Source organism: Sciurus vulgaris (assembly GCF_902686455.1).
Source record: "Sciurus vulgaris genome assembly, chromosome: 13".
Classification (NCBI taxonomy): domain Eukaryota; kingdom Metazoa; phylum Chordata; class Mammalia; order Rodentia; family Sciuridae; genus Sciurus; species Sciurus vulgaris.
The window spans coordinates 58,145,143-58,168,402 of NC_136474.1; the positions used below are offsets into that span (position 1 = coordinate 58,145,143).

Below are 23,260 nucleotides of genomic sequence, written 5' to 3' on the forward strand. Positions count from 1 at the left end.
GGTCTGCTCACTGAGGAAAAACTGGAAGAAGAGCATCTTTGAAATTTTCTTTATTTATAGACATTTTGGAATCATTTAGATCAACAGACAAATGAGTTCTCTTAGACGTAACATACTGTGTTTATCTTGAGGTACACACTGGGCCCACTGGAATATAATGCAACTGTCAACTTGTAGTTAACAACCCCAAAGTTTTCCAAGCTAAGAAACTATAAAGACAGTTACAAAATTCTCTGCAAACAATACATCATCTCCATTTAAGTTGAAGAGAAGTCCCCAAATTCTTAATGGAGTTCAATTTTTAGGCTGAGTTGAAACAATAATTTGAATGGAACTGAATATAAAAATGGGAGTTTGTAGCTAAGAAATTATCAGAGCCCCACTACATGAGATTGTAAACAAAGAAAATTTGTAATGTGATAAGCTCTATTACAAAACTCATAGCTACAAATTAGAGCAGCAAAATTACATAAGATATTTATATATAGTTTTAACTGAAATCACATTTACTCCTTGTTTCCGGCTACCACAATGAGACAAACTTTAAAACGCCAAGTTCTGAAGACTAACAGGACGCAGCCCTAAGAATCTCATAGTAAAACCATCCCACAGTATGGAAGTTCTGCTTTTCATCATTTGCACACTGGGACTTTTTTTTACTGTTCTTGCCTTAGCCTCCTTTAGATTGCCAGGAAAATATTGGAAATTGATATAATGGACTTAGTTTTTTTCTTTTTTTTTTTTCGGTACTGGGGATTGAACTCAGGGCCTTGTGCTTGCGAGGCAAGCACTCTACCAGCTGAGCTATCTTCCCAGCCCTGGACTTGTTTCTGAAAACCTTGTGTCCAACAACATATTTAAAATTTTCTGGTAGACTGAAACTAAAGTGTTCTTTGAACAGTTCACTAGGTTCTTGAAAAACTATTTTGCTTTCTCGTTAGTTGTTTGGAATGCCAACTTTATACTACTTAGGCATGGCGAGTAGCGACTTGTTATACCAAGCATTTGGAAAATGAAGGACTCTGTCTATCCACACTCACCCCCTGTACTTCTCAGGGAGGTGTGTGGCTGATGTGCAGGTGGTTCTGGAATGTGAGCAGAGGCTGTTAATGTGTCTGACATAGGTTGGAATGGACTGTCATAATATTTCCCATAAGATTGCTGGATTTCTGCAGGAGACAAGAATAAACACCAAGATTTAGCTGAATGGGTGTCTGCTACAACTTCATAAACTTGGATGGTATATGTGGGTTGGTTCAAAGAGTGTGAGTGTACATTTCACAGTTCATAAAGTTGAGCAGCTCAACTTAAAGAAGAGAGAACTCGCAGGCATTTACAAGATTCTGAGAAAGAATTGATCTGTGTGTGAGTTCTCCTGAGTTGGGTCATTTTATGTTTCAGCTGCTTGGCTTGGTTTATTGCTGATTTTCTTTTCTGATGGGGGCTGTGAATTTAAGTACTGGAAAAAAAAGGTACTTCCCCCCAAACACCATGGTCACTCTTCCGATGGCAGGAACCTGTCAAACAAGGATGCATTCAGTCTTGACCAGTTGGTGGAAGAGGTTCTGCTCATGGGACCTCTGCATAGTGCTTTTCATCGCAAAATCGCAGCTCTCAGGAGGGAGGGGCCGCTTCCTTCTGACTTCTGCTCTGCATTTATTGTTGCAATTCTTTTGGGGCTACAGATGCTGTCTAGTCAAAGTCCTCTCCAGACAGGTGCTCAGATCAGAACAGTTCCATTTGTGGCTTTTACAAATGCCGAAGATACTTTTTATTACAATTAATCCAAAATTCCAAGTCAGTAAAAGAAAATACAAGACAGTGAGAGAAAGACGCTTTCTGCTTCCATGTTACAAGTTTGAACAGTCTTGAGGTGTTTATTTTATGCCTTTAGCTGCCATCGATCCCATCTGCGGATATTTAAAGACAGGACATATTTCACTGTCCACATACCCAGCTGCCCGGAGGAGTTCATTTCTCATCCATACACACACAGCCTCAGCAACTGAGATTTTAAGCATAAACAAAACGAGTTCCAGGAAGGCAGGGGCTGGGTCATTTTTTGTTTTGGGCCTGGCACACAAAATTGCTCAAGGAATGTATCATGAATACATGAATCCAAGGCCAGTCCTTGTCCTCGAGGAGTCTCCAGATCGCCAATCAATATAAACCTGGCATAAATACACCAAGACCAAAACAAACAAGCAAAAGGAAAATGACCCTATTTTGCATAAGATTTTTCCAAAAGAAAAAAAAAAAAAAAAAAAAAAAAAGACAAATGGAATCCGGTATTTATGTGGGGAGTAAACCAAAACAAACCCTGTTTCTTGCTTTTGAGTTTAAGAAACGTGTCCAACTGCTGGGTGCTTAAAAACGGCTGGGAGCAAGAGTGTACCAATGAACCCACCAACCACATCTTGCCTGTTTTTATCCTAAAGGGAAATTCTGAGAGGTTAATTTACTAGGAGGAATGTTATCTAAATAGGAGTCTTGTGGGTCATGTGAGTCTGGCATGGGGAACTTCTTCATACTTCTGTCAGCTACTTAGGAAGAGGTGCTTCCAGTTTGACAGTTAACAGGTTATTCTTTTTACCTGGAGTATAGTATTTACATTCTGGGAGGCATATTAGGAAAACAGAGTTGTCTTCTGTTTTGTTTTGCTTTAAAAGGAGATCTGAGATGGAAAATTAGAATAGGTACCAGTTCGCCTTAACACTACCATGAGATACACTAGAAACATCTTACTCATGCCAAGAAATAGAAGACGTATTTCAGGAATACAAACCCAGACTGGTGAGTCTTGTCTTTATATTTACTTTTTTTTTTTTTTTAATTTTGGGAAATAGGAAAAGACAATAAAATATGACCCAATCCTGCAAAGCATGCTGACACCCTAGTGATTGATCTGCCCCACCAGAGAGGCCACAGCACACACCTATTGGAGGCTGTTTGCACATTCAGGATCCAGGGTCAGACTTGGGGGCTGTTTGGATGCCTTGATCAAAGGACTTTTCTAAGGATTATGGTCCTTCAAAAAGTCAAGAATGGGGATGGAGTCATTAAGTTTTGGAATATTTAGTAGCAAAATTTCTGACTTCTGTTCTGGAATCCTTGGAACAAAAGTATGGTAATCAAGTATTTTCTTTGGAAAAGCAGAAAGGAAAAGTGTATGAAATTAACAAGTACACTTATTGATATTTTAAAATACTTACTCAAAGGTACAGGACATAGAGTATCTGAGGGATATTATGTTTGATTTGTGAGCTCTCAAAAGTGTGTTGACACACCTCACATTGAGAAGTGCTCTCCAGATCGCTCATCAGCAGGCACCAGGGAAGGGACCCTCAAAGCTGAGAAATGTCATTTGATAGAAACTGTCATTTCTCTGGACGCCAGCATGGATATACACGAATTGGTCCTCCAACAGGCTTGAAACACTAATTTCTTCATTACAGACCTTTTAAGTTTTCAGTGATGAAACCTAAAAAGACTGAGCTTCGGTTCAGGGTGTGGATCATCTTTGGAATCATCTCTGGAATCATCTCACCCACTGTTCCTAAGAGAATCAACTTTAAGGTCCCCAAACCTCAAGGGATGGATATTTATTTGAATGTGAACAGATGTTACCTGAAATATCAGATTCAAAATTATGCTTAAAACATAGGTGCATATATATATATATATATATATATATATATATATATATATATATATATCTTTTTTTTTTCTCTGCTCAATAAAATTAGCAGCAGTTACAGATCAATTACTGTGGTCATGATTTGTAATATTTCTAAGGACATCATATATCCTCTATCGGCACATGACTTTTGGAAAATGCTTTTAGATAAAAAGATCCCCACCAAGCATGTAACAGTAAAGTGTCATTTCATATCACTAACATTTTCAGGCACAAGAGTAAAACAATAAGCACTAAGCAATCCAAATGACAGAGCACAGAATATAGTTAATTGCCTAAAGTCAACTCCCCCAAAGAAGGGAATTGCTAAAAACTGTTTATTTTTTTTTTTAAGATTCTTATGTCTTTCAGCTTTGGCTATTTTGTAATAAATATCATACCTTCTCACAAAAACCTACTGGGGTAAGAATGAGTTCTCTGAATATGCCTTTTGTTCTTGTAGCAGCTGCTGAGTGTTGAGGGACGTACAAGGCACACCTCTAAGTGTTCTGTACAGCATCTTTATTGATGTACAAAATAGCCTGTTCACCATTCAAAAACGTAATCTGCATAGTAAGAGTTTCTCTTATCCCTATTTACAGAGAAGGATTTTAGTGCAAAAACATGAAACTGTGTCCCAGCCCACCCCTCCTGGCACACATGCCAATCAGTTCTGTCCCATGCTAGCTGGGGATATTTGGCTATATTTTGGGCCTCCAGCCATTAATGAATTGCATTATTTTCTTCACCTGAAGTTTGCTTAATTTGAAATCCTCTGAGAGAATTTCTTCCGTTAGTTGAACAAGCAAATTCCCATCAATCTTTTCGGTGACAAAGAAGGATATGACGTCTTCAGACAAACCAATGAACCGCAATGACTTGGACACTTCTTCTATAGAGAGTCCTGACAGGTCAGCAGGTGGCTGCCATGGGGAACCATCGCCACAGGACCTGGGGGCCAGCTGGAGGTGGAGCGGAGATGAGAAAGGATAAGAGACAGCAAAGATGTCCTGCATGCCCTTTTTAACAAAATACTGGTCCTCGGAGAGGTCCGGTGACCCCGACTCGGGGTCCTCCTCAGCACCATCAATTTTCAGAGGCAAAGGAGAAGTTTCAGGGACGGCTTTCTGTTCCACCGGCTTTGGGGCCCTGGGGGGTAAAGCAGGGCAGGAGATACTCTGCTTGGTCATGCCAGCTGCAAGAGCGCTCTCCTCTGTGCTCTCCAGAGAATAGCTGGCTGACTTGGGACAACCAGAGACGCTGCTACTGAATTCTGCAGTGACTGAGCTGGGGGCGCTGCTTAAGAGCTCACAGCCATCAAAATCAAAAGGTGCTGGGCAGTTTCTCTTTGGTGTGCCTGGTGTCTTTTGTCTGGGATAACTGTAACTCCTGCTTGGGTCCAGCAGGAAGTCACTCCTGGTCTGGCTCTCTGATGCTGCTGAGTAATGATTAGGCCATGAGAGCCGGGAGGACAGAGCCTCAGCAGAAGGACTTCCGAATGGGGATTTAAGGTCCACAGAATCAGTTTTCACCCGGTTGCATGGATAGCAGGAGACAGGAGCACTTTCAGAAGGACTTGTGTCACTTTTAGTAGAGCTGCTTAAAAAAGCAAACACACACAGAGAAAAGGAAATTATTATTTTTTTTTTTAAAAAGTCACGTCTCAAGCCTTTTGTTATCCACAGATGTAAGTTACTTGTGAGCAGAAAAATACAATTAGGAAAAAATTGATTTCTTATCATAAAGTCATCAAAGTACCTGCTAACCTCGTTTTTTTTTTTAAATCTTTAATAACACATATTGATACTTATAGATATGCACAAAATGATTTAAAATGCTACGGTGGAGATAGGAACAAAAATAACTTTTAATTAACAAGAAAATAATTGTTAGTAAATACCTGGATTTTTAACGATGAGAAAAATTCCCAAACCATGTTTTGGGCTTTGCACCAACAGGTGTCAAAATTGATTAGTGATATCTGCCTGGGACAAAGGGGAGTGAAAGAGTGATAATGCGTGTCTCCTGCTTGCCAATCTCGTGTGACAATGACAGACCACATCACCAGCACCCATGACTCTATTTTATACCTAAAAGTCTGACAGAGGAAGACATGTTTCCAATCATATGCTTTCCTCCCCTGGGTTTCTGTACAACTGAGTTTCATAAGCATAAGAATTTAAATGTCCAAAGAACAACAACAAAAAATACTGAAGAGAGTTACTTTAAACTTGAAGGGCACATGTAATGGTGCGCTCAGCCTGGGGGCCACATTTTAGGAAGGGCAGAGAAACGGCAGTGTGCTGGAAGGTGGGCAGATAGAACTGATGCTCTCCCTTTTGGACAAGACTTATATCATGGAGACTTCAAATTTTCATGGGCTGACAGAAGTGAGGAAGACCTATTTTGTTTCTGTAGGTGTAAGAAATAGTAGTTACATGGAGACAGATTTTAACTTGACAGTCTGAAAGACTTCTTTAAAATAAAATGTTGGCATTTGCCAACATTGGAATGGATTGCACTATAAAGAGAACTGAGCTCACAGCACTGGAAGGATCCAGACAGAAGGGAATGACTACCCAACAGTAGTGATCAAGAAAGGATTTCTGTGTGGGTGGGAATTTAGAGCAGAGAGCCAAAGGGACCCTTTCAATTAGAGGTCCTGGTAGAAGGTACTGTCTGCTTGTGTCAAATTGGCAAGACCCAGATGCTGGCTTGTGAGAGTGGATCGCATCCTACACATGCTGTTTCCAAGAGAATCCAGAGGCCTTTGCACTGATTTCTCATAGACCCGTGACATCCTCTCTTCCCAAGACATGGGCTCTTCTGTCCAAGGTCAAAACCAACAAGGACCACCCCTTCATGCTCTTCCAGTAAAATTATTTTAAATGATAAAAACCACTTCCTCTCCCACCCCCCTGGCTAGGGGATGCTCTCAAGGTCCATGAACTGGCTGAAGAGAAATCAGGTTGTCATGAGCCTTCGAAGCAAGACTTACATGTTGTGCAGCCCTGAAGAATAGTATGACAAGGTGGGGCTGGGAGAGCGAGTCTGTGGCCGCGCTGGCTTGACTGTGCGAGGAGGGATGGAGGGACTTGTGGACAAAGGCTTTGCGCTTCGGGGTGGAACAGGTGGGGCGTTCAGGAGCCGGCATTCTTCCCTGACCTGGCGCAGAAAAGAACACTCCAGGTTAGCAACAGACTAACAAGGACCCAAGGGCCAGCTCTGTCCTGCGGGGTCAACAGGGTACTCTTCAAGCAGTAACAGCAGGAGGGTAAGCAAGAGAGAAAGACAGACAATGGGAGCAACCCAGAAAGATGGTAAACACAGAACTGCCAGAGAGAGAACTAGACACCTGTCATATATTTGCTGGGAGCCGACTGATCTCAGAAGAACCTGTTTGGTGAATGTCAGTTGCTGGAGAAATATAGAAAATCACGTGCAATACAGCAAATTAAAGTTCCTTTTTTTGGTCAAAGGTCTAGTGAAACGTGAGGATGTATAGTGGAACAGAAGGCAAGTGCCATGTTGGTAGAGGAGGAGACTCTCCTATGGAGACATGCTTATTCAGTGTACAAATGAAATTCACTTTGACTCAGGTTGGGAATGGTGGCCTTTCTTCAGGGTTAAAGCTCCTTCTGAAACTATGTTGTGTATGTGCATGTGTGTGTGTGTGTGTGTATTGTTTGGGGCTGACAAATGGAATGTGTTAAATGCAAATGTACATGTGAATCACCTGGGGATATTATCAAAATGAGATTCTATTCAGGAGACCTGAAGTGGGGCTGGAGAGTTGGTATTTCCTTTTCTTTTCTTTCCTTTCCTTTCCTTTCCTGTTTTTTTGATTTTGAAAGTATTTTATTTTTATTGAGATAGATTTGAGGAAGAGTGGCCATTATTTTCAAAAGCTCCAATTTGGGGAATAGCGAAGGAATGAACCTTGTAGTATCAAGGTGCAGAATACATTTTTTTCTAACATACGTGTTTAATGCCACTGCAGGTTTTGTTAGATGTTGCACATCCAAGTGCTTCATGATCTTTATTTATTTATTTTGCCGTTGGGGGCAGGGGTATGCGTCATGGCTCTGTGCCCAGAACCACATTTCTATCTTTTTTTCTTTTGACTTTTTGATTCATTGTACACAAATGGGGAGAGCTGGTATTTCTAACAAGCTACTAGGTGAAATGGAGGCCACGGGACCAGGGAACACACTTTGAGAAACAAGGCTTCAGAGGGTACAATGAAGTAGCACTCCAAATCCAAAAAGTAGAACTTTTTATAAGAGCTGCTTTGGACTTGCTTGCCCTCATTTCAACTTCACACTGGCGAGGATCTGGGTGACCAGGTCTTCGGTGAGTTGGCTGCCCTTTCCAGCTTTCCAGCCCCTGCAGGCATTTCCAGATGCAGTTCTGGTTAACGAGGTGGGCATTTTATATGTAGTTCTCTATGTCGGGCAGCAGGGGGCAGTTTCCACCTGGTCCTGCTTGTCTACACTAAACTACAGAGGTTAAAAACAGCCTATTTGGACCCCATCAAAAATACTGTGCTTTGAAATGCCTCTGCCTTTTTGAGGACATGTTCTCACCACTTTTTTCACCTTTGCCTTCAACTCCTCTCCTTCCCAGCAGTTGGGTACTGAAGACAATCAAACAGCAAGAGCAAGCTTTGGTGTTGCGTTTGCTTCAGATGAAATGAAACGGGCTCCCATTATTTATCATCCACCTCCTAAGCCGACTGCACACTGAGTCTCCAACTGCCGTCCCAGGACTGAATCACTTGCCAAAGAAAACCAGCCTTTAAGGAAAGTCACATGATCACGGGCAGTCCAGCAAATCCTGATTCTAAGGTGAGATGGAAGCAATTAGAAAAGTCTCATCCATTGCATTTCTTCCTGGGGTCAGGATCACTGCTCCCATTTGCAGGACCCACAGCCCGGTTACTGGGGCCCCACTGGGTTGGTCTCAGGAGTCTTTTTCATTTGGAGAAGCTCTTCAAGGGTAAAGCAAAATATTCAGAGTAGCAGATTCCTTCCCAAACAGCTGCATGCTTCCCCTTTTTGAGCTTTTAAAAAGGTGGTAGGTGAATGGCTGCAAAAAGAAAACCTGTAGCCAATGAGGCTTGTGTCAAGATAAGAGAGGACTGTTCAGCTCTGGCACCCTTTTGGAATCTTCCTTTCCTTCCAAAGTTAAGCTCCCCTAGGACACTGAAGGCCTGGCTGGGTCACCCCACTCCCAGTTTTTGGGGGGCATTGTTCATCTTCCTCCTGTCTTGTTAGTAGCCGGTTGTGTTTCTTTTTTCAGGGAGAGTCTACAGAATCGAGGGTGGGTTGGTGTAACGTTATAACAGGCGGCCTTGGTTGGGTGGGTGTTTATAGTAATAGACAACATGAGAAATGTGAGAAAAGGGCTCTGCTAACTTTTTAATTTTAAAACAAACAATCACATCTTAATATTGGGGTAGAGTTGAACTGAGGAAAACAGGTCAATGCTTAATTCAATTTAGGATTCTCTAAGTTTTGGAATTAGTCATTACATATGACATTTCATTAGGGACTGCTTACCTGGGATGTCAATTATAATATGCTGAGATGTCAATTATAATATGCAATTTAATTTAAACTAATTGGCTGGCCTAAGTCTTGGCACCCAGAAAAGAATCCATTTGTAGTTGAATGTGGCATAAGGGAAATCCAGTCTTCCTGTTTGCATAACCAGTCCCAGATACCCAAGGTTTGCCACCTCCTTCAGAGCTGGGCAGTCCCAAGAGCTTCCCAGGGGCTTTCCACAATGCGGGGGAGGTGGAAAGTAAGAAGCAGCACATGTAGGTTCCAGGGCCTGATGAACAGAAAGTTATGGCCATTGGGAATGTTTACAGCTGACTCTAAAAACGGAATCTGGGATATGAGCAACTTTTTTTTTTTTTGTATTGGGAACTGAACCCAGAAGCACTTTACCATTGAGCCATATCCCCAGTCCATTTTATTTATTTATTTTGAGATGGAGTTTCTCTAAGTTAATTAGTAACTTACTAAGTTGCTGAGGCTGGCCTTGAACTTGTGATCCTCTTGCCTCAGCCTCCCGAGTTGATGGATTACAGGCATGTGTCCAGTCACGGGCAACTTTTGGGGTGGCCACATGGCTCCTTGAAAGGAGGTTGGGAGCAATTATGAGTTCAAAGTGAAAGGATTAAGCTTACTTGAAACCCACTTTGGAAAAATGGTAGTTTAAAAAAAGACAAATTTAAAGGGATCCACCTCATCCAGGATAAGATTTCAGGTGAGATTGTGCTGAGGCACAGAAGGAGGGCTAGACCAGCAAGTGGCCATGGGTGGGTAAGCATAGCTGATGATCCCCTCCAGGGGGCTTTGGTACTTTCAACTTGGTGCTGCAGGTATGGCTGCTCCAATGAAGTCCTATTTCACAGCATTTTATGGGAAGAATTATATGCTTTGATGGGATGTATACATTTTGGAATTCAGAAGTTATAAATAGTGAAGGTTTACTGTGCCATCCTACTTCCTGTCTCTTATACCCTGACAACAGTAATCATTCTTTGCTTTTTGATGTGATTCAATGTGGAACAGTCACATCCAAGAGGAAGGTAGTTATGCTATAAATGAATTTTATCTGACAATAAAGGACTGGAAGGTCAATCACCCTATTTCCAGTTTTCTCTCATATTCAATTTCACTTTTAAGTGCTACACTTTCGGCACATTCTTTCTAAAAGCCTCAGCGTATGGCTTTCATCATGTTATTTCCATCTCCAGTGGCCCCCTCTGATTGCTGGATAAAGGCCAGCCTCTCCGGTCTGGCTCCAACCTACCTTCCTAGCGCTCTCTCCCACCAGTTCTCCATGAGAACACACATCTAAGTGGTGGGTTCTGTCACCACACACCCTGTGCTGTTCTGCCTCTCTCTGCTTCAGAGGACACTGCCCACCCTCACCTAACACCCACTCCTCCTGCCCAGCCCATGTTACATGCTCTGTCTGGGACCATCTCAGCAGCCACCAGGGCTGATCCCTGCTTCTGAACTCAGCTGACACACTGTCACACTAACTTACTCCCCATGTATATGAAATCAGCCCGAGGGCTAAAATAATGACTGTCATTATTGTTATTGTTGTCCTGTAGATAGCAGGGTTTAGGGATCCATCACCTGTGACACAAAGATGTCACACAGGATGCCAGGCAGAGATTAACAGGTTAATATTTTTCAGCAAAAACCTATAACAAAAGGCATTTTTATTTTTAAACATACCTTACAGAATGTTTTTTTCCTATTTGTAGGTGGATCTTGATGAGTCATTTTAGCTGGGTGTTAGTTCCACCACATCCAATATTCACTGACAACCTAGGGAACAAAGGGAGCCCCAGGACTGGCACATGGCCCACCATCGTCTCCCCTCCGCACGCTGAAGTGGTTTGGAGTGCAGATGACAATGCCTACGTTCCCCAACTAGGACACGCTGTGGCTCTGCTTGCTGCGAACCCTCGAGTAAATTCATCCCAAGATGAAGATAAAATAAACTATTTTGCGGCTGGTGGACTAGAGCCCTTCTGATTATTTCCACTGTAGCACTGAAGACTGAACTTCAACTGGCCACACATGGAGGGAGATGGACCTGAATTTTCAGGAATACACCTCTAATACCAGTGCTAAGTGAGGGGTTGGCATTGTTTTGAGATGGGTGTTACTATCCAGTGCAGATTATGGGTGTCCTCTGCCCATCTCTAGGTCATTTCTGGTTATGAGTAGTTTGGTGTTCACAGAAAAACTCTGTGGCACCGAAGTCCTATTGTTTAAGACAGAACCAAGCCAGCATGGTGCACACCTGTAACCCCAGCTACTTGGGAGGCTGAGGCAGGAGGAGCTCAAGTTTGAGGCCAGTCTGGGCAACCTACGGAGGCCCTGTCTCAAGAGGAAAAAAAAAATTATATATATATATGGGGGGCGGCACTGGTGATATAACTCAGAGGTAGATCATTTCTGGGTTCAATGCCCAGTACCACAGACAGACAGAAACAATAAACACGCCATGGATCCAGGTGGCAGCATGGAGGGCTGGTTGCTGTCACACCCAGAGCCCTGCTTTTTGAGCAGTTCTCTCAAAAACTTCAGCTTTTAATCTAAAGCTTTTCTTTGCAGCTGCATAAATCTCTGCTCTTCGCTTGTTCATAGAAGTCAGTCCCCTTTCTCAAATGTCACTGACTTACTTCTTATCAAATGACACCACTGCCCTGGCATTGATAATCTGGTATTCACTAGCAACACTGCTAACCTAGGGCTAAATATAAACCTAATTCATGCGAAGGGAGAAACGAAGAGTTCTGTTCTAGAGTCTACAAAGCACATTGCTAGGGGGCCATATTCAAGTGCCTGCCATTGAACACAGTGAAATAATGTACTAGTGGGGGCCTAAATAAACTGTACAAGGGGGGACACGGTGGGGACCACAGACACCACCTGCTTTCACTGACCCCAAGAGCTTGCAGGACACAGCAGTCACTCTGCCCTTCCCTTTGTATTTGTGTTAACTTCATTTTCCTGCTTATTTGTTCAAATACATGTTGAAGGCCTTTCGTACGCTTGTTGAGCTTGTGTTGAGTATATAAAAATGAGCAACTCATTTGTGAGGGTGGGAGACAAATGTAATTAAGATAAAAACTGTTAAGGGTAATAACAGAAGTATGTGCAAGGGCTCATGGGAACACAATGAATGTACTCAAGGTAGCAGAATACATTCGCAGGAAATTTTACTGAGAAAGTCTTGAGGAAGAAAGGACAACCAGAACGATGCTCTGGTCTGGGAGCTTTGATGATAAGGCAGACACTGGTACCGTTTATCAGATAGAAACTCAGAAGGGAAAACAGGGCTTGGGAGAAACCAAGAAGTTCTGTTTTGAGATACTGTTTTAGCTTAATTTTGTTCTGGTAGATAGACTTTGAAGTTCTGGTGACACTGAGATCCAAAGAAGCAAAGAAGGCTGAACCCCAGGAGAGGGGCAAAGGACCTGGAAAACAAGGGGCTGTATCTTACTGCTCACAGAGTATACCCATGACTGAAGGAAGCAGGGGAAGTGCAGAAGCACAATCGAGTAAAGATGGAGGAGAGGGCAGGAAGCCAAGGAAAGCACTGGCAGAGGTTCCACCACAGTGGTAGTTAGCAGGTCACTGGAAAGCTTAGCAAATGAGGCTTGAGTTACGTGAGGCAGACAGAAGCCAGAACAGGGGGTGATCGTGGAGTCGGTGAGGCAGTCTACTCTTTTCTGGAACTGGATAGAAAGGAAGGGGTGTGGCAATTGTTAGAAAGGGATACTGGATGGAAGGAATGCTTATTAAAAATTTTTTTAAATTTAAATTTGGAAGAAACTTGAAAAATGTGACTGGGTATGTATATGCACGCATATAACCTGGAGGTTAAGTCACATGCACCATAAGCTCAACTTTCATTTGAGGACAGGGGAGAACACACAGTTCCCACGGCTCTCTGCCTTTGTTGTGCCATCATTGGCCACATAAAGCTAGAAAAATAACAAATGATAGCTTACCAGAGAAGCGAAAGGAAAAATGAAATGCACCCAATAGAATCAAGAACTGGAAAGATTCCGGTTTCTAAGTAAAGGAGGTCAGCAAGCAGTCAAACCCAAACCCAATCTTTGACTAAAATCAAAAACATTATGGACGGGGACTACTTTCTTAACTTTCTGAAGGTTATCCAGAAAATTTATCTCAGCTTCATGCCTGCTGGAGTAGGCATTTGCCCTTCCTTTCCTCTCTCCACTCCCTACAGTTCAGTTTAGTTGGGAAGGTCCTGAGCACAGATTAAGGGGTCAATAACTTGTGAAAATGGCAAACAAGGTCTTTTTTCTCTAAATATTCACAAGTTAAAAACAACACATGATAATTTCTCTTTCTCTTTTTTTGTGGTGCTGGGGATTGAAACCAGGGTCTCCCATAAGCTAGGCAGGTGTTTTACCACTGAGCTAGCTCCCAGCCCAAGAATTCCTTAATCACACAAAATGCATCATTGCATGGTTGGAATAGAAAATGTAGATGTTTTCAGGACAAAATTACATATACTAGACCACATTATACTGTAGGTATAATACTCCTACTCCAGTAGGTCACTGGAGTATTTTATAAATATTACCTACAAACTAATTTCTTTCTTCTGTTACCTACCTTTGCTTCACACTTCTATGGATTAAAAGAAATAAAAGACAGGCCAAGTGTTTATGAAACAGTGCAGTGTAAGAATGGGGCTTTCAGGTATCCTTTTGGGGAAAAAAAAATCATTTTCACAGCTGTGGTCACTCAACTCATTACACAAAAGACAATGGATCTGGAGACACCTGCTGGTGGGACACCCACTTCCTCAAAGTTTCCACTGAAGATCCACTGCACACACCTCGTGGGACAGTGGTGGTAGTGGTGAGGTGGGTAATATATCCTGTCTCAAAGATCATGCTGCTTGAAATTGTGAGACATCACTAAAGAGATTTTGGAATACTCAGGTGGGGTATGGATCATTTTGTTTCCATACTGATGATTCAGAAAATATACATGCTATAGGTGATCTAAAACTGGACTCACCTTTATCATGAATTTTCTTCTCTAAAAAGCCACATTCAGGATAATATCGTCAATCTGAAGAAAGGAGTTTTGTAATCGTGCTTTCCTGAACTTTGTAACTTTGACTTTACTGTGCGCTCCCTGCCCTGTATTTTACATTTCTTCCCATCCTCCCTCTCTTCCAGATAACAAAATCATTACAGCCTTAAGAAATTTTATTTATAAAGAGGCTTTTATGCAGAGTGCACAACCCTGTCACAGAGCTATCAGTGGATATTTTCAGCCAAATTAAATGAGCCTCCATTTAATTCATTATGCAAGGCCAAGTGTGATTTACAGTCAAAATCCTGATTCTCAGATGCATATGTTTCTTTTTTCAGTTTTATACATTGACAATAAGGACCTAAGAGACCTTTTTCAGAAAAACCCTCCAATATTCAAGCCTCAGGCAAGGAAGGCTGGGGGAGGGTGCAGGCCGCCACTCAGACTGTGGCAAGAAGGGCAAGTGGCTCTGGGGAAAAAAAAAAGCTCCTGATTAAAATCTAGGGTGCTTCCACAGACTTTGAATACAGTATACATCTTTGGGGCCTAAAGTAAAGACTTTCCCTGAGTAAAGAGTACAATAATAATAGACAAATAGTATATAACCTTCTATTAATGAGATTTTATATAAATTATATCCTAAGAGTGGAGATCTGAAACAAGACTTATCCAGCAATATTATAATTACCGTATTAACATTCTAGTCATTGAGATTTCCCATGGACACGGAAGAAAATAAAATTCTTGGCCAAGAAGGATTAATTTAAAAACAACCTACATGAAACGGAAGGCAATTAGTTTCGAGGTTACCAAAACACAATAATAATTGAGTCCTTATTTCAATTAACAAAGGGAACATAGGTATGGCGTGCTTGCAGAGTACTCTTCAAAAGTTGTAATTAAAATTAATTAAATGTCAAAAGCCCTAGGAGACCTCATTAATTAGTGGAATCTTGAGTGAATGTTTTTATAGAGCAGTTATTTTGAGAAGTAAATAATCGTTTTTGCACTTTTTTTTCCCCTTTGCAGTGCTGGGGAATTGAACCCAGGACCTCAAGCATGCTAAGCAAGTGCTCTACCACTAAGCCACACCCCCGGTCCCCACTTCCATATTAATCTTTTCAGAATTTAAACTTGAATATTAATATGTCAGATTTATTTAAGAGAACCTGTCCTTCCATGACTTTTTCAATATTAATATATGAAAGAAGGAAAAAGCCCAAAGACAAAGTAACACTAAAAATTCGGAATACAATCAATTGTCATAGCCACTTCCTTCGGCTTATAAACAAACGTTTTTATAGAGCTTTCTTGGCTTGGGTGAGGCCCTAATTCTATATGATGGACATGTCCAGGGCTACATTTGGTAATGCCATGGCCTGGTCCAGCCATGCCCAAGGAATGGAGTTATCCCTGGCAACATCTCAGCTTTAACATAGCTATGCAGGTTTGCCTGGGAATAGCTTCTTGACCTCTGTTTGCAGCCTTAGAGCCACACAAAACCTTCACACACCCTACAGCTCTTCAAATCCTCGAACTCCCCGATTAAATACAGGATTATACAGTATTGGGATTCAGAGGATGTCAAACAGTTCTGTAGCTTTTTTTTTTTTTTTTTTTGTGATGATTACAAAATGTATAATGACCCCACAGCTAGGTAACAATAACCTAACACTCATGTTATCAAATTGAGTTTAGAAGTCAGATGAAAATGCTCTGTTGTGAAAATCAATGATGTTTTGTAATATCTAACAAATATGAAACTATCACAATCTTTTGGGGATGTGAAGACTAGGGGACCCTGTCCAAGTGTCAAGGCTGCCTCTGCTGATCCACTACAAGGTGGATGTGCTCATCTCCAAGAGGCTTCTGGCTCTTCTTAGGGCCTTTTGACTCTGAAAAGGGTGACTCTTCTCTCCATCCCTTAGGCAAAGGAAGGACAGAGGGAACAAAACCTCCAAAAAACCACTTTCTATCAGGACCTATGCTTGAATCCCTCCTATATTAAATTATTGCTGCTCTTCATTTTGAATGTTTACCAAGTGCCAGGGAAAAGTGCCAGGACTTTGTATAATACAATAATGCAGTGAAGAAGTTATTATCCCCACAGGAACTGACTCAGGGAGGCTAAATATTTTGCCCCAGGTATAAAGCTGCTAAGAGGCAGAGTGAGGATTCTAATCCAGGTGTGGCTCTCAGACACACAATACTACCTGCCTATAATGAACTATCTCCTAACATGGTGGACTACTTCTCTCCTTAATTCCACTAAGATGGGAAATGAAGGCTCCCAGGAGACTTGACTTGATAACTCCTTCCATTTTTCCACCAGTTGTTCAGCCAGACTCAGGCACTCTAACTTATGTTAAGTTAGTGTTTTCCAGTACCTTCTGTACTAGGCCTTTTCAATCTGGCATTATCCTTTGAGTTTTTATTTTTCTCAAACACCAATAATACAATGTGCTTCATTAAGGAAACTTTACTTATGGGATGGACTTCCAGCCTTCTAATGATGAGTACATGCTACCATTTTATCTCAGAGCTCAGTCCCTGCGTGCCATTTCTCCTATGCCATGGGGCAGCCCTGTCATGTATCACAAAGGTTAACAAACTCATCAATATTGCAGTATAACTTGGTTGGCACCAGTGGTTTGTAGCCTAGAGCTCCTTTTATGATTTTCCTTTCATCAACCTCAGGTATCAATGCAATGGCAAAAAACAACCACAAGTGAATGCAGTTATTCCTGTTACTAGAGATGGAGAACACTGATCATTTGGGGTCCCTGGTAGAATACTACCGGCCAAATGGCTTTAGAACTGTGACCTATAGTTTTGATAACCATTTGTAATTCACTGCATAGACCACAGCACTCTGGCAGTCATTTTATTTGTAGAATTTTATGCAGTTTCATGTAGTATCAAGTGTTCCCATCACTGCTCTCTAAAATGGCATTTTCTAAAGAGAAAGGAAAAAAAAAAAAAGATCTTACAGACTGTCATTTACAGAGTATATCTGGGTAAATGTTTTAGACATATCAGTCAATACCCAGAAATTAAAATGATGAATAGAGGCCCACAATGTTCTGAAATGGAGGATGTATTTAGAATAAATGTATGGATCAATAAGGATGATCCACTTAAGAGGGATTGTCAGGTATCCTAGTCTGGGGGTTCCTTGCAAAATTTTGAAGAGACAACATCAACACTCAGTGAGCTGGGCATGCTCCCTCACCCTGGGATCCACCCAGCAGTTCTGGGGATACAAGTGGCTGTGTCCCTTCTACCCCTGGGACCAGTCACTGTTTATTTTCCCCTGGGACGTTCCTGTTAGGAAGAAAACAGTTTCTCATATTACAGAGAAATGGAGTGGCACTGCTTTGTCTAAAAAAATCTATATTGAACAATGTTGACAAGGACACAAGAGATGACCAGAGTGTAATTCCGAAGAGCCACATCAGATACAAGGTGTATGAACCAAATACATTAACAGGGCTCAAACAACTCCCCTGTCTCTAAGGATGCTCTGGCCCCACAGCCTACTTTCCCTGTGTAAGATGTGGATGGGAAGGTGCTCTGGAGAATCACACGGACGCCACCAGGGCTGCAAACAGCACGCATGATTGCTGAAGGGGAAAAATTCACTCTCACTTTCACAGGAAGAAACAAAACCCATCAAAATCTGCTGGGGAGAGAGTGTAAACATGTCACAACTCAGGATGCTGGAGAGGAAAGTGAAGAGGAGAGGAGCTGGAAGACTGGAGCTGGCTGATGGGGCACCTTCACGCAGCCACACTGCCTCCAGACGGTAACATTGCTGGGTCGAGGAGGAGGTTCATTCATCTGTCGCCAGCTTTGCTTACTTACAATGAAAGACACCTTTTCTCTGACTCTTCATTGTGCCAGCACCTTCTCTTCCTAAGGAACCTGGTGGGAGCTGTCTTCTTCCCAGATGATGTACTGCTGACCTCACTTGAAAACTCACCACTATCTTTAATTACTGGGTGGGATGGCTGTTAGACACCGGCCTGTCTCTCCCAGACTCACTGCATTCTAACTATCTGAGGCAGAATTCTTATTTAATTCAATGGGAGCACTTGAATTGATGCCCCATTAAAGTTCCCTTTTGAAAATTACAAGCTGAAGCCACATCTAATAATTATGATGTTCTCTGGTTCCCACACACATCCTAAAAATGGAAAATTCATTTCATGGTCACAGAACTAATAAAAAAATATGACTTCATTTAAAATGCTTAATTTTTTTCTTTAAAAGTAAACTAAATGATTTCAGGTGTTTTTATGTTTATAGTGTTTTATAAGCACTGGACATACTCTGAAAAGATTCTCTTACATCATAAGAAATTACAGTTTAGACTGGAGGCCAAAATCTTTTCTTTTCCTATGAAATTTGCTTCAGTTTCCAACTTAACTAAAGTGATTTTCTTTTAGTACCAAGGTCAAGACTTCTTAATATTTATGTTCTTACTCTTCTTTCATCAGCCACTGAAAAAACAAGTGATGCTAATTTCCTACTTCTAGACTTGGCTACACAAGTGATCCTGGGTATGACTGCTTTGGATGAGTGATCAGTAGTCAACAAACATGATGCACACTACATGCAAGGCAGGACCAAGGTGCATCAGGAAACGCTCACACTGTCACATTCCTAATAAAGATCAAGGCCTCAACCTTCATGTAACATCAAATACATAGCTGAGTTTTCACGCCACTAAAGGTATTATGGTGCTTGCTAGCGGGGGGTCCCCTTACTGTTTACCTAACTTTTGGAGTCACCCTTAGGTGAATACAAGGATTGAGGACCTTAGTTCCACCAAGAGTTCCCCAAATATTCCATGAATACATGAATACCTCTAATGAATACAGGGATCTCTGTGCTTGTGCCTTAGGGTCTCTGGAAGATCCTGGGAAAAGGTACAGGGAAAAAGCATGGGAAAGCCCAGACCTGCAGTTTCTGGGAGCCAGAAGTAGATTCTCTCTTGAGAAAACTTTGGAGCAATGAGGGCTCTGTGTGGACAGCTAAGCAGGGCACCTGGCATGAACTACTGTCCAACATTCAGGGTTGTCCATGTCCTGGCTCCAGTCTGTCAATCACTGTTGCCCTTCATGCACCTTATTCAACCTTATCCAATCTATCCAACCCTATCAAACTTATCCACCCTATCCAACCCTACCCAATCTTACCTAACCCTATCCAACACTTTTCAACAGAACTTGTTTTTCCTCATGTGCTTAAGCTGTTCCATTTCCCACACCCTTGCTCACTCTTTACCTGAAATGTTTTTCTTTCTCATCTCTCTAATCTTTCAATTTACAGATATGCTCTAAACTTAAAATATCAGAATCTCCACAAAGGCTTCTTTTTGTTCATTTCCAACCAGAACTTTCTCTTTGTCCTCTGAATTCCCACATGCATTGTGTCCCTCTCTTTTATTTTTTGTCTTTTAATCTGTATAACAGTCTTCTCTTTTTGTCTGTTACCTTCACCATAAAATTAAAAGGTACCAGGGCTCAGAGTCTAGGTCTTACTAGACTAGGTATTTCTAGCATCTAACCAAGTAATTTCATGGTTTGGAAACTGGGTTCTCCACAGCCTAGGGTTCCAGAGAGGTATCCTAAAACCACCTGATGGGGGAAGAGAGTGGGTGGGGACACAAGAAAGACTTCCTTTTCTTATGTGTGCTTTAGTCAGGTGGGTTTTTAATTCATCTAATATGTTGGGATCTGTATAAGATATTTTAAGAAAAGATTTTGCTAGAGCTGGAAAAAAGTAAACCACTGTAATACATATTGTCAAATACATGAACAGAATTATACCTAGTGCCTCTAGTACTTCTCCCTTCAGGTAAAATGAAATTTGATAATCAAAAATGAGTAGCAGAAGTTCAGAGTGGCTGTCAATCAAAAACATTATCCAAACGGAAGACCCTTTTTCCTGTTTGTACTGAATGCCCTCTTTTGTGGATGCTGGGAATTGAACCTGGGGTTCTTAAGGCCTGCTGAGCACGTATTCCACCACTGAGCCACAACCCCAGCTCCACTAGTTACGTTTAAGGTGTTTAGAACGACTCCGCACCTGGTTCTGGTGAGCACACCCCCATGCATTTATCTCAATGCAGCTTCAGCGATACAGAAGAGTTATGAAGGATGCCAATGCCTGCTCATTCCCCTCCGCTTCCAATAGATGTACTTCTCTTTCAGTCTTTCCTGTAGTATAAAGGCAAATATCTACTCTGTTGCTATGGTTAAGAATCTGTTATGGTTTAGATGTAGTGTCCCCTAAAAGTTCATGTGTGAGACAAAGCAAGAAGATTGGAGGAGAAATGATCAGGTCATATTCTTAACCCAATCAGTAAATTAATCCCTAATGGGATTAACTGAGTGGTAACTGGAGGCAGGCAGGGGGTATCTTGAGGGGGTGGTTCATTGGGTGGCTATGGGGTTTATCTTTTGTGTCTGGGGAGTAGAGTTTCTATCTCTGCTTCCTGATCATCATGTGAGCTTTCCCTCTGCCATACTCTCCCGCCATAATGTTCTGCCTCACCTGGAGCCCTGAGGAATGGAGCTGGCCTTTTATGGAATAAGATTGCTGAAACTGTGAGCCCTCAAATAAACTTTTCCTCCTTTACAATTGTGCTGGCTGGGTCTTTCAGTCGCAGCAGCAAAGTGACTAAAACAGAATCTAGGGGGTTGTTGCCTTCCTCCTTCATTCCCACACCTGCTTCATCAGTAAACACTGCTGGCCTACCTCTGAGCCATATTCCAAAGCAGCTCATCTCTCCCTGCCTTGCACTGCTACTACCTGCTCTGGGTCAGGCATCATCACCTCATACCCCTGTTGCTTTAATTCTCTCTTCCCTGGTCTCCCAGCTTCTACTCTCTCCTCCCCATAATGTGTTTTCTAGGCACCAGTGAAAGCTTTAAATGTCTCCTGTAAAAGACTCTTGGAGAGTTTTTCATCCAACATAGAATACAACCTTAACTCTAACTAGTGAGATAATCTAGCTAACAACTACATTTCATGCCAAGTCAAACAAATTTGTTCATTCTGATCAACTTCCGTTGGGAAGTTTTCCTTTTTTAAAGAAAATGAACGAGTAGATAGACGACTGTGCAGAGCAACACTGAGAGCAGCACACCACTCACAAACAGAAACAACTTACGGCTTCAGACTTGGGAGGCACTGGAGGTGGAGGTAGGGCAATTTCTGAAGACTTCATTGTGGCTCCCAGAGTCTCAGGGACAGGAAGAGGAGAAGTTGCACATTTGGACCGGGCAGAACCTCTCAATGGGTCGCATCTGCTCTTCTCACTCAGAGAGCGAGTGAGAGGCTGACATACGGGCTTGCCTTCCTCCAGCCATAGCTCTTCATAAGGAAGTTCTGACTTCCCTGGGACACCTGCTGATTCTTCACTAGCTTCTGGGAAAAGGTAGTCACTCCCACTATCACCAGAGTCCTGATAGGGCAGGATGTCATGAGGAAAGGGGGCCCACTCTCCCCCCAGGTCCCTGCAGCCGTGAAGGTTCACTTCACTGTTGCCATGGAGATTGTTGCCATACACACAGACTGACAGCCGGTGGAAGGACTGGGTAAGCTCATCCCGGGCATAGCTGAGAGAATTGGGCACATGGTTGTGGCCAGAGCACCGGCCCTTCTTGGGGCTCTTGCAGTCCTCATTCCAGTCTGTCTTCACGTCACGGACAGCCCGTGAATACTCATCAATGTCAAACTGCTCTTGGCAGATACCCAGCCAGTGATGGACCAGGGTTTCGGGCCATACCTCTCCCTTTACCAAGTGTTCTGGGAGGCTGAACTTGGGGACAGTCAAATGCAAAGGGAAGTGCATGGGGAGAATCTTGTTGTTCCGCAGTACACAGCAAACCACCACCGTCTTGGTCTGGATGTTGACAAACTTGTAGCGGTGTCCCTCTCGGATGAAGTGGAGGTCGTATGGGTTTCTGGGTGGAGGACTTGGAACAGTCACATTCACAGGAAGCCTGGTTTTCTCCACGATGTTGCGGATGGTGTGTTCACCTTCCTGCATCTGAAGCTCCAGGGGGCTCCGGGTGCTAAATCTGCCCTTGCACTGGAATGGAAGGCTGATGCTTTCATTGGTCCTGTGATTCATGCAGATGAGGCATGGCATTTTGCCTTTTCCTAGTTTGCTGATGGAATTGAGCTTCCCAATCTTTTTGAAGATTGTGTTAAGTCGTGACTTTTCCTTGAAAGTCTTTGCGTACAGGATTTCTGCCTGCCCCATTAGAGTGAGTTCATCGCCGGTACACAGGGTGATGTTGTAAACTTCAGTGTCCTCGTTGCACTCGCCTGAAGCAACCTACAATACAACAAATTAAATTTTAGGTTGGTTTTCTTTAGTTTATTCACACAAAGAAGTGAAGAAACTTCTATCACCACACAAACACACACACACACACACACACACACACACACACACACAAGAAAATGCTGTGCTTTTAATACTAAATTTAGATAGTTTCCTTTATAAGATTTTGGAATTTCATTTTTGGATAGTCAATGTTTAGATGATTAACAAGTACCATTTTTCACCAAGACAACATTGGCTTAGACTTTTAAAAATACCATTTTTATCCTTACACATGCAGTCTATCATATGCAAAATTATTATGGGACATTATCTTCCTTTTTCAGTTATAAAAATTAATTCTTTCATGAACACCACTGCAGAAAATTCTTTTCTGTTATTAAAAATTTTACTGTTGTTTTACTTTTAACATTTTTCCAACTTTTAAAAATTTGGTATTGAGACAAAGGATTAAAAAACTTTTTTTCCCCCCATAAACGTGGTGCTGGGGATATAACCCAGGACCTCACACATGTCAGTTAGGCAAGCACTCCACCACTGAGCTACAATCCTAGCCCCTAGAAAATGTTTTATTCATCCATTAAAACTTTTTTATTATATAAA

General features: G+C 42.0%; 1 protein-coding gene across 3 annotated transcripts in view; it reads right to left on the minus strand.

Annotated features, from left to right (window-relative positions):
* Nucleotides 1-3,702: 3,702 nt before the first annotated feature.
* GAREM1 (GRB2 associated regulator of MAPK1 subtype 1) overlaps nucleotides 3,703-23,260 on the minus strand; it is a 181,990-nt gene continuing 162,432 nt past the window's right edge. For 2 of the 3 annotated variants that reach the window (XM_079109329.1, XM_079109331.1), the window contains 3 exons: nucleotides 21,476-22,648; nucleotides 6,675-6,841; nucleotides 3,703-5,275 (listed from right to left, as the gene is read on the minus strand). In XM_079109329.1, coding sequence (XP_078965455.1) covers nucleotides 4,378-5,275; nucleotides 6,675-6,841; nucleotides 21,476-22,648 — 2,238 coding nt within the window. In that variant the 3' untranslated portion in view covers nucleotides 3,703-4,377. The remainder of the gene's footprint in view (nucleotides 5,276-6,674; nucleotides 6,842-21,475; nucleotides 22,649-23,260) is intronic. The other variant, XM_079109330.1, reaches the window with a different exon arrangement.